This window comes from Juglans regia, chromosome 7 (assembly GCF_001411555.2).
Source record: "Juglans regia cultivar Chandler chromosome 7, Walnut 2.0, whole genome shotgun sequence".
In the NCBI taxonomy this organism is placed as follows: domain Eukaryota; kingdom Viridiplantae; phylum Streptophyta; class Magnoliopsida; order Fagales; family Juglandaceae; genus Juglans; species Juglans regia.
In genome coordinates this window covers 45,680,945-45,692,974 of record NC_049907.1, presented here as the reverse complement: position 1 = coordinate 45,692,974, position 12,030 = coordinate 45,680,945, and the positions used below count along the sequence as shown (strand labels likewise).

At 35.9% G+C, this 12,030-nt stretch overlaps 1 protein-coding gene across 2 annotated transcripts; it reads right to left on the bottom strand.

Moving 5' to 3' along the window:
• Positions 1 to 922: 922 nt before the first annotated feature.
• LOC109009762 lies at positions 923 to 6,935 on the bottom strand. 2 transcript variants are annotated; one of them, XM_035692335.1, is made up of 6 exons: positions 6,774 to 6,935; positions 6,499 to 6,640; positions 4,526 to 5,676; positions 2,899 to 3,809; positions 2,299 to 2,355; positions 923 to 1,342 (listed from the first exon to the last, which is right to left on the bottom strand). In XM_035692335.1, exons 3-6 carry the CDS (start codon positions 5,508 to 5,510, stop codon positions 1,097 to 1,099), a joined length of 2,199 nt encoding a protein of 732 aa, XP_035548228.1. In that variant the 5' UTR covers positions 5,511 to 5,676; positions 6,499 to 6,640; positions 6,774 to 6,935; the 3' UTR covers positions 923 to 1,096. The 2 variants fall into 2 exon arrangements, with proteins under 2 accessions (XP_035548228.1, XP_035548229.1); XM_035692336.1 differs by lacking the exon at positions 6,774 to 6,935 and having other exon boundaries at positions 6,490 to 6,763.
• Between the last annotated feature and the right edge of the window lie 5,095 nt (positions 6,936 to 12,030).

Below are 12,030 nucleotides of genomic sequence, written 5' to 3'. Positions count from 1 at the left end.
TTACGCTCTTGCCAGAGAGTAATGCTACCTTTTTCTTTGCGAAATAACTTCTCTTTGGAGCCCAAAATTCAAAAGAACCACTTTTCTATCAAATCATCGATAAAGCATAAGCTCATGTTCTGAAGACAACTTTAGGATTCGACTCTTGAAGACTTAAAAATTGGATACCCGATCCATTTGCAATAGGCTAGTTTGAGCATGCTATTAATACGTGGAAAAGTGGTCGGTTGAACTTGAGCTTGAGAACTTGAAGAAATTGAGGCGTTTCTTCTTAATTTTGGCTCTCGTGTTGCCAGAATTCCAAAGGAACTAATCTCATGTTTTTCGGGGATGCAATTGTTTCGGTGTAATGAGGTGGCAACATAAGCAGTCGACTTTCCTACGCTTGGGTAGTGAGGTAATTTTAAATAATCTGTAAATAATAGTAAAAAAATAATAATAAAATATTAAATAATAGTAAAAAATAAATAAAAAGTAATGATAAAATATTAAAGAGTAATTTTACATACCACCGTAAAATACATGAATCCTACATAATCAATTTGAAAAAGAGTAGAGTCTACTATTAAAAAATTAATTTTTTTCTTGTGAATTATATATTTTATTCATATTTTTTAAAGTGATTATGCGATAATCGTATAATATATCTTTTCTCAATATTAAATAATAGTGAAGTGATCTCCTTATAATGAGGTGGCAAATTTGGAAGGTACCCCCTCAGTAAATCGCCCTCATGTAATTTTGCCCCCACAAAATTACTATCAGTTCAAATTTATTTTTTTGTGTGTTTTTTATTTTTTACTTTTTAAATGTTATAAAAAAATTATATAAATACACTAGTGGTTTAAAAAAAAAAAGAAAAAATCAAATGAAATCTGGACGGAGAGCAACATGCTATTTAGTATGTAGCAACTAGCAAGTTAGTGAAACTGAACAACTTTTGATTGGTCAAAAGCCTCTTCATTTCTTGAGGAATATCCCAGAACTAGTCATCTGTAAAATCAATTCAGGAAGGGTATACAAATTTTTAATATCCACAGCACCCTCTGATATTCAAAAACCAATAAAATAATTGAGAATGTCTCGGTGGTAAATGTTATTTGGTTTTCATGCAATTGACGAGAACCTCTACAAATCTCTTGTACATGTGCCGCTTCAAGTACATTTTCTCTACTTTCTTCCTTCCTTCCTTCCCCATTTGCTCCCTTGCCAATGGATTTTCAAGCAAAAACCGGAGATTTCGAGCAAGGGCATGAGTTCCTGGACGCCCCGGAGGATGAAGAAGACCCGTTAAGTTGTGGTCGACGATCTCTTTTGTGCCCCCGGCGTCTGTACCAAGCACCTGCTCCATAAAAATGAAATATCGTTGTCAAGACCTGTTGGTCTCAATCCCGTACATTGCTTCTCAAGCAACATTAACCAACGCCCCTAAGACATGGGGGACAGCTTATCTTTCACCTAAATGTCTACAAGATCCCATCAATGATTTTATTCTATCTAAATAAGATCACTTGTACGAGAAATAGTCTCCACGAAACTTCCATAACTAGTCAACTACGAAGATAAAATGATAAGTCAACACCAATAAGAACTACATTCTCGTTGTGATATCAGCTGTAGCATGTCCATTGACAACCCAGGTCCAGTAAATAAGATTCATCCCTTGTAAAATGTCTGAATAGGAAATATACAGTCTCAATCATTTACACACGACTTGCCAAAGTGAGAGATCGCTTCCCATATAAAGCATCTCCAATAAATGAACAAGCACATGCGCACAGATGTACAAATAAACAAATCAAATAAATAATTGCAATGTCGATGAACATTGATTAAATTGTCAACAGATATGTAAGTGGTAGAAAATGGTTTATAAGCAAACACTGGGAATAGTCCGAGTTTTGTAATGTTTTTAAAACATTACGAATTGTTCTGATGCTACATTATCAAAGTAAAGCAGTTCTTGGGAAGAAAATCAAAATCAGTTAACCATTCTAATAATCCAATAGATGCCTCACGTTTTATCACAGAAGTTGCACGTTGAGGACATGTGAGAAGCTTTGACTCTAACGATTAATAATCCCAAATTTTAATGATGTTTGAGATAGAGGATTATAAGCATCATGTGGGTTTTAGAATGTCAGCAAAGATAGCATGTCTAAGTTCTGCAAGTGTAGATAATCTTTCTTTTTAACAAGTGAAGGTAAACTAGCAAGACAAGAACAAATAACACCATACTTCAAGGCCTATTTTTTTTCGCAAAAATAAAAGGAAGAAAAAACAAGTTGGTTCTCTTACCGGAAGACCAAATGCCATTGCTTCAATTGTCACTCTCCCGAATGTTTCTCCCAATCCCTGTACAGAATTATACAGATTATCTTGTGTTTTATATTTAACGTGTAATCATAAAAATGATTAAGAGGCATGAATCAAATAATTTTTTTTGAATTCTGTGAAATGTGAGCTTCATATATAAGCACTTGGTCAGTTATCACATACGTTTATTTGGTAAAGATGAATGCAAGTAAAATTTTCAACACATAATTACAACATAGACTAGCATGCATCGGTGATGCTCTTGTATATACCCCGTGTACTTGGGCTCTCGTCTATTCTTATAATCAATAAAATTTTGTTTACCAAAAAAAAAAACACATCAGACTACAGATACCACCTAGCAGCACTCAAGTTTTAGCCAGAACTCCTCTAGATATTAATGCAAACAAAATCCTTTGGTTGTATCCAGTGACGCAGGGGACATATCTGAAGCTTAGTATTTTAAACCCGACAGCATAAATTGAAACATAAAAAACATAAACAAAGCTTTGAAAAAATTATGTAGAACCACGACCACTGTCTATTGACTAGAATCACTAAAGGACCACGAAGGTTGATCACCTGGGAGTTTATGACATAAACATCTGCCGCAGAGTAAAGTGATGCTACATGTGTGGTTGCTGGAGTCCAGAGCACTGACTTTGACAAGTTTGAATGCTGGGATAAAGATCCTAGAAGTCTTTTGACATAAAGCACCTTATTGCTCTTAGATCCAACAGACCCGATAAGAATTTTAAGTGCATGTTCCTGTGTTCCTCTACTGTCAGACAACATTTTCCTTGTTCCTTGGGAGATGTAAAAGTTCACAGCATCTGTGTCATTAACAGAGGTGAAGAGACCATGTGACTGCAAGCTTTTCCTCTTGGATAACTTCAACCTGAAAAAGGACTCATTTGAAGCAGGCAATTCATTTGAGGACACTCCAACATCATTAAAATGTTGAAACAGAGCTCTTATATGATGCCTTTTAGATAAGTTATATTCGTCTTGGCCTATATTGACTGGATTTTTTATATTAGAAGCATTGTCCAAAGATTCTTGTTCAATCAGCAAACGTGCTGATTCAAGAAGCAAGAGCTGGCCTTTTCCAGGATTTATACTACTCAGAGACATAACAAGCATATCATTATCTGTCAACCCCATCTCCTTTCTGACTGAATCTCGCAACAGCTGCCTTTTCTCTTGCATCTTCTTGGTGCTGAAAGATGGAGTATTAAGTGAACATGCAATACCAGCAACAAAAGCCAGTTCATCATTAACAGAGAGAGGAACAAGTGCAGGTTGAGATCTCAGTTTAATATTCTCTTCTTCGCACCAGTTTAGCCATTGTCTAGACTGTGATTCAGACAGAAAAATTAAAATTTTGACTCGGTTAAGGACAACTTTTGCCCGATCAAAGTACTCTCGTCGGTTTTCCATTATCCACCAACCAACTTGGCTGGCACCAGCCGGAAAATGAGAAATATATTGTTCTGAAACAAATAAACAAACAACTAAATAAAAATCTTTATTTATACTCATAACATGGGGTACATGCAAAAGAAGCCAATGATTCTTCAAACAAATCGTCTACACTTGAGATTACATGGTGTTGTTACTCAATCGTCATAGGAACTAAGCAGACTGTCTTTAGCTGAAGCAGGATAACGTTAAACCATGACAAAGACATGGCAGTAAAATAGAACCCTTTAAAAAAATGCTATTTTTGATTTGCAAAGAAGACTAGTTAACTTTAGAATGGCACGATTTTGTCCCTATTGTCATTTTTTATTTGTAATACTCAATAGTTTTTTAGACCGTCTGACCTTACACGTATCAGAGGCATGACAATTGTTTCAAAAACTAAGAAAAAAAGTTAATCTGCATTTCAAGAGCCTCAAAAGAGCGTTTAGATACTCGTAATTATAAAGCAGAACAATTCTGCGTTTTAAGAGCATCCGAAGAGTGCAGCAAGCAGCAAACAGAAGCAAATAGCATGCCTGCATATGGTTAATAATGCAAACAAGTAACATTTCAGTGCTAATAACAGGATCTTTTTCACGAGTAAATAATAAAAAGATTCATATATAGGTCTAATTGATGAATCATGCTGATGCACTTTGTTTCTCACCTTTAACTTTCTTCATATCAGCATAAATAATAACATATTTTACAAACTATACAGTGTATACTGCCAAATTGCACTCACCAATCCATGATGCACAAACTGCCGATCCAGCTATGACAAGATCTGCTTTCATGGCTGTTTTGAAGCTGAGGTCTGCTCTGTCATCAAGCACCTTGATTCTTCTCCTAGTAAGTTCTGACATCAACCCACCCTTCTTACTAAGAACTACAGCAGAAACCGTAGCTCCGCAGCTTAGAAGCTCTGTTGCCAATTCCATCATTGAAATTGGAGCCCCAGTCATTGAAAGTTCATGGAATATCAAAATAAACCTTCTAGACCAAACAAGGCGCGCAAAGTCTCCCTTCCTGTTACAGGTTCCAGAACGCTTCTCAGGACTCCATTCTAAAATTCTATCCTCTGTCAAGCCAAATGGACCAACAAGCAACCCATAAGAAGAATTCTTCTTTGGAATTTCTGGTTCCTGATCCTCTAAGTCATTGCCTTCAATGTCCACTGCAGTCTTTTGTTTACCATGCACTTTACCATGCAAACTACGTCCTGCTCTTTTACTTCTCTTCTTTGATTTTCTACTTCTATTTGATGAAACAACATTTCCCTTTTTGGGCAAAACCACATCTATTGTTTTAATATCTTCATCATGAATTTTATTAGTCCCATTATCAAATGCCAAGCTATTGTCTTTGACAATCAAATCCCTTTGCAGATTCTGCTCTGTGTCTAAATTCTGATCAAAATTGCTCGGCTTATTTCCAAAACCCAAAAATGCCTCCTTGTTATCACCGTGAGCCCACCTGGACTGAACATAAAATGCAAGATAAGCCCAGAGAGTAATCAGTAGCAACCAATACACCAAACGATTGCTTCGAAACCATTGTATACCACCTCCACCACCTCTACCTTCTCTTCGTGGAGTTCGGCTAGAGTTCAATCTACGAAATGCAGGAGAACTCCGGGGAGTCAACCTTCCTGACAATGTAGACTTCAAACCACCACCTGATTTCAATGGTGACTGTCTAAAATCCCCTCTGTTGCTGCTTTCCTCCATTGATTTCTGCCACTATATTACTTCACCAGAAAGATTGAATGACATGTTTTGAATAGTTATCTATTACTCAACATAAGCAGGGCACCTCTTCAAACAATTGAATGAAGCTTAGACACCAAAAGATACTCAACAAGTATGTTCTGTTATAGCTCTTTGAGGAATGATTCTACATGAAGAAAAAAAGAAGTATTAAAAAAGCAATAGATATATATCTTGTCCAAAACTTTCCCGAGTGTAAAGGTAACCTCAATTTAACTAGCCAAACAGCAGTATCTGATTTTCTTTCCCCATTCTTTGCAAGATCTTAAAGCATTCAGAGAGATTCACAACTAATCGCTTTAACTCTCTTGCATTTTCTCAGGAATTAAACAGAGCCTAAAATTACCGAGTATTGAATTAAATGTTAAGGAAAAGAAGACCTCTGTTACTTAGCACCTGAAGCAACATAGAAGCTACACAAGTAGACCATATCGTCAAAAACTATAGCCATCCGTTTGTCTGCCGATAAATGGAAGAAACTGACACCTTTCAACACTCTCAGGAGCAAAAATAATGGTGATCACAATGAATTTCAGTAGGTTTTCTTTCACTGCATTTTCTCGGCCGCCAAACAAAGAAAATTCACAACGAAACCAACCACATGATAAATAAGACATCGCTTTGTCCCTGTTAGTATTAACTCAACAAAGTAATGGAACTCTCACGGTTTCAAAATTTTGATTTATGCATTTCTATTTTGCTCGTTTGTTTTCTCGGAGACCAAGTAAGCTACAACGACACACCGATCCTCAGTTACAAGCTATTCTAACATTATCTAGAAGTTGAGAAATCTTTCACAACTGATGATCCAAGAAGCAGTACACGTTGGTTACAAACCCTAAGAAGTCACCATTTTATACTGATAAATTAACATTCTTCATATTTAGCAAACAAAGGATAGCAAAGAAAAGGAATAGAGGAACGAAAGGAATAAGATTACATGGATCACCTCATTGTCTGAAGCAGTAAGTCCAAGATCTGAGCCACAGAGTAAGGAAGGTTCTTGAATGTGCCGCTTTGAGCTTTTAGCGAAGAGAGTAAGAGCTTGGAGCTTCTAGAGTTATGGTATATTGCATACGATCAGTGAATACCTTGAGAGAGAGATAGGAGAGAGTTGCAAAGTTAAAAAAAGTGTGTGATTATAGATGCGAGTATACCGTATACATGGAAGAGGGAGAGAGAGAGAGAGGGCATTGAAATTCAGAGAGAAATGATCGCACGTACGAGTTGACTCGTGTGTTCGTGTTTCGAGGGAAGAGGAAGGTGAAGAGTATTGATACGGTACAACGCCGCACTACCAAAATGCATGAAGAGGAAGTTCCGATTATCATGAGGCCCATCCACTTGCGTCATCAAAGGCTGCAGTCAGGATTGATGAGAAACTGATCTCGTTTTCGTGACGCGTTAGTGAGGAATTTAGTACAGCAGAGAAACAGATGGCCTAAAAGTTTTCGCAATGGTACGGCTGCCGTCGGGGTTGGGAAGCGTCTTGGATCTTGACCTTTAAACAGCTTGATTGTTCAACAGCACCAACCACCAGGGACCCACCGGTCAATTGCTTTTAAATCAGGTTTTTTTTTTAGTGAAATGTTGTACATATATTGACTTATCGTTTGGATGACAAACATCTCTCAACTCATCTCAACAATTTCTTCAAATCTCATCATAAAATATAATAAATAATTTAACTTTTTCAAATCTTAAAATAATAATAATATTAAAAAATAATATTCTAACAATATTTTATCATCTCAACTCAACTTAACTCAACTCATTTCAACATCCAAACGCAACCGACACTTAAACTGAGTTGAAATTATCTCTGATTTGAATTTAATTTCTAAATATTTAATTTTTAAATCATTAAATTCATCTCATGTATGATCTATAATTTTTTTTAACTCAATAATTTTTTACATATAAGATCCATAATTATTTTTAACTTTTCATAAATATATATAAATTTATCTTTACATCTAAACATATCTAAATTTATCTTAGGTAATATAACAAAACTCCCTCTATCATCTTAATTTATTATTATTTATAAATAACTCAATTCATTTTAATTCACCTTAACATTTAAATGAGATCTTAATTAATATGTGATTTGTTATTTTTATCAATTTATATATATATGTTTAAGTATTAAGATTGAGGAAAAAAAATCATATTTAGATAGATATGTAGGATGTACCAATTCTACAGATAATTTATCATTTATAATAATAATAATAATTGAGGCATATGGGTCCTACGCGAGCTTTACCAAATGGATAATCTTTATTTTAAACAATATACGTAGGCATGTGGTCTTTTCCAAGACAAAATGAAAAGCATCCAACAAGCATTATGAGGTGGAATCAATTATAAATTTTAGAAATAAACCTCTTTCCCACGTCACGCAAAGTGTTGGGAAAAATGGCGTTTTCCTTGTTATAAAGAATATGCGAGTCAAAATAGTTGTTATGAAAGCGTCGGTTCTTTCTTTTTTTTTTTTTTTTTTAAGCTATGATTCTGCGAAAGTTTGGTGTTTGAAGAGAGGGGGTCCTATTTTCTTACTTGTGTAAGTAAGTACAAATAAAGTGCCCAGAGCCCCGACCAAGAAAAAAAAAAGGGGTGTGCTCTGTTTTTCTGTATAAACATGGTAAATATTACATTGGAATTTATCATTTTAGAGATGTGTTAAAAATGATAAATATTAGTTTTATCGAAATTATCATTGTGGAAAGAAGTTGATTGCAGTAGAAAATTGGGAATAAATTGTTATACAGAATATATTTTTATTAAAAAAAAAAGAAAAAAAAGATGCTGATCATGCCCAAACATATGTGCAATAATCATGAATAAAAAATTATATTTGCAGTCTTCATTTAGAGATTGTATGTGCAAGTCCTTCATTAAATGAAAAAAAAATATTATTTTGATAAGGATATTATTATAATTTTAAAAAAATTTAAAGATAAAATTAATTAGGCTTGTAATATAGTCTCCATTTAGAGACTGTATGTAGCATTGTTCATCATGAATAATGTTTAACAAAAATCCTTAAAATGATTTTTCTCGAGATTTGAGAGAGAACTTCCAAATTTCATTCACTTATGCACTCACGAATTAATTTGCAACAATCAAATTAAAATTTGAAGGTTGTGCCCTTTAAATATTACAGTTTTAAAGGGTGATTTTAAATGAGATTAATTAAATAAATATACCACGAGTGACAACAGCAAGTAAGGGTCTGATACAGTGCGACATGCAACCGCTGTGCTTATATTCATGAGTCAACCTATACCATAATTAAAAAAGCTCGACCTCTACTCTAGTTTGATTTCCTTTCAAAGCACTTTGAAATTTTCCAAATGAATGGAGAATTATGAAGGCTTATGAGTATGCTAAGTGAGAGAGAGCTTGCTTATTATTTACCTGGGAGATTGTTAAGGCCCTTGTATTTCTCACTGTAATTCCTTACTGTAAAGTATGATGGGAAGGTATGGAAATGCAATGTGTGCTGCAATACACTAGGAGCAGATTGCACTACATGTGTTCGAAGAATTGAAACAGAGACAACAAGTATGAAGAAATGTTGCATTTATTGAGGTGACTACGTTGGAACTCATTCGAGGTAGTTCCTTCCTCCTGTTATAGCTAACATCTATGAAAATTACTCACAATCCGAATGCCCTCTGCACAGGTCCCTTCCTTCCCCAAATACAACATCTCTAACAAACTCCCGAGCTAGGCTAATGTCACATGCCCCCTAATTGTGAACGACAGGACACACCGTTTTAGGTATAACCAAAACGCTGTGTCTTACAACTGATATGGAAATAAAACATTTAATAACAAAAACACCCCGTTTTAGCCTTAAGAGTCAAAATGCTACGTTGAAACCACTTTAAACTAGTTGGGAATTCATTAAACGGGACGCAGCGTTTTGGCATGTGCACTGTTTTGGCTTATACATGCCAAAACGCTGCATCTTACAATCGACACCCAAACTTATTCTCATTGCAGACGATGCCATCTCGTACTTTCCTTACTTCAGATCAGATAAGTTCAAAACTCCCTTCACTTCAACACTTCTTGTCTTCAATTTCCAAACTTAGGGTTTCTTCTTCCTTTCGGCATCACAACAATTCCTCATTTGTTCATATCACCTTGCCCACAAGGTGTGGGTAGAGCTACTGTATTTTCCACAATTTCTTCCATGAATTCTATTCATCTCCCAGTCCCCTCCATCTGACCAAAACTTCTGTTATGCCATGGTTTCCCTCCTTCCTCAGATGACGATCCATCATTGCTTTGAGCTCGAGAAGAACTTCTCCATGTGAATCAACGGGGGGAAGGGTGGCTAGCGGTTGAACTGAACTCCCCACTTTCCTTTTGAGGCACGACACATGGAAAGTGAGATGTATTCGGGATGAGGAAGGCAGCTTAAGACGATAAGCAACCTACCCGATTTTCTTCTCTACTTGGAATGGCTCGCAATACTGGGGGGATAACTTCATATTTCGGCGGTTGGCTACTGATTTATGCTGAAATGGCTGCAATCTTAGGTATACCCAATCTCTCTCTTCAACTGTTCTCTCAATTCTATGCTTACCAGTTTGTGTTTTCATTCAGTTCCTTGCTCCTTCCAAGTTTTCCTTAAGTATTTTGATGATCTTGTCTCTACCTTGTAATGTTAGGTCCACTGATTGATTGTTTGAAGTCCCTGGTATGTATGACATGTTTCGATGGCTTCAAAACATAGCAGCTCCAGCTTCCGCTTTCCATGGAAGATGATGATGGTGGCTACTATGTTTGGGCTGCTTTCGAGGGTGGCCAGAGGGAGGAGCTGAGACGTGGTTTTCTTGGCTTCGGCAAGGTGGTGCTGCTGGACGAACTGAGGGGAGGTGGTGGAGGTTGTGTTCGTGACTTACGGGGTGAGGGCTAGCAGCGGCGTTGAGGAGATTAAAATGTATATACATATATACATATATACATATATATATATATATATAAGTGATAGAGAACGGTGAAGGAGAACGTTCAAAATAAAACCAAGGGAAATAGACGTGTAAATGAGTGAGATGACTAGACGTGCAAGCGGAGGAAACAGATGCAATAAAGCAGTGTATGCAGTGATAGATGGACAACAACTAAACCGTGCATGACAATCTACCACAGTGAGGAGTCTATGTGATGGAGGGCTATTGCGGCAACCATCAATAAGAAAGTTCTCGGATGTGTATAAAAAAAAAACATGGTGGAAAACCCTAGAGAAAAAATAAAGGAACAGACGTGCATGTGCATGTGCATGTGAGTGGATTGTTTGAAATTCAAAGAAGAAAATCCGGTAGGGAGGATTTTTATTATGAAGAGGATTCATGAGTTTGGAGAGAAAATAATAATAATAATAATAATAATGATGATGAAGCCTACAAAATAATATATCTGATAAATTTTCCAAATGAATGGAGAATTATGAAGGCTTACGAGTATGCTAAGTGAGAGAGAGCTTGCTTATTATTTACCTGGGAGATTGTTAAGGCCCTTGTATTTCTCACTGTGATTCCTTACTGTCATGTATGATGGGAAGGTATGGAAATGGAATGTGTGTTGCGACACACTAGGAGTAGATTGCACTACAGGTGTTCAATGAATTGAAACAGAGACAACAAGTATGAAGAAATGGTGCATTCATTGAGGTGACTACGTTAGAACTCATTCGAGGTAGTTCCTTCCTCCTGCTATAGCTTACAGTTATGAAAATTACTCACAATCCAAATGCCCTCTACATAGGTCCCTTCCTTCCCTAAATACAACATCTCTAACAAACTCCCGAGCTAGGCTAACATCACCTGCCCCCTAATTGTGAATGGCAGGACTCACCGTTTTGGGTATAACCAAAACTCTGAGTCTTACTACTGAAATGGAAATAAAACATTTACTAACAAAGACGTCCCGTTTTAGCCTTAAGAGTCAAAATGATGTGTTGAAACCACTTGAAACTAGTTAAGGATTCATTAAACATAACGCACTGTTTTGGCTTATACATGCCAAAATGCTGCATCATACAATCGACACCCAAACTTATTCTCATTGCAAACGATGTCGTCTCGTACTTTCCTTACTTCAGATTAGATAAGTTCGAAACTCCCTTCACTTCAACACTTCTTGTCTTCAATTTCCAGACTTAGGGTTTCTTCTTCCTTTCGGCGTCACAACATAGATGCAGTTTGGGACAAAATGACAATTATAAATAGCACATTGTGTATTTTTTTATGTACTTTTTGTTGGCTTTTTAGTAACTCTTGTTATTTGAGTCAAAGTGATAAGTTGTTTTCATTAGTTTTTTATTATTGTCACGGAGACCGACAAATCTTTATTAAATCTTGATAAGGTGCAAATTTAAAAAAAATTGAATTGTTTATTATATTTTATGTAAAAATTTTAAAAAATTATAATTATAAAATGAAACATTTTGGACTAAATGTAG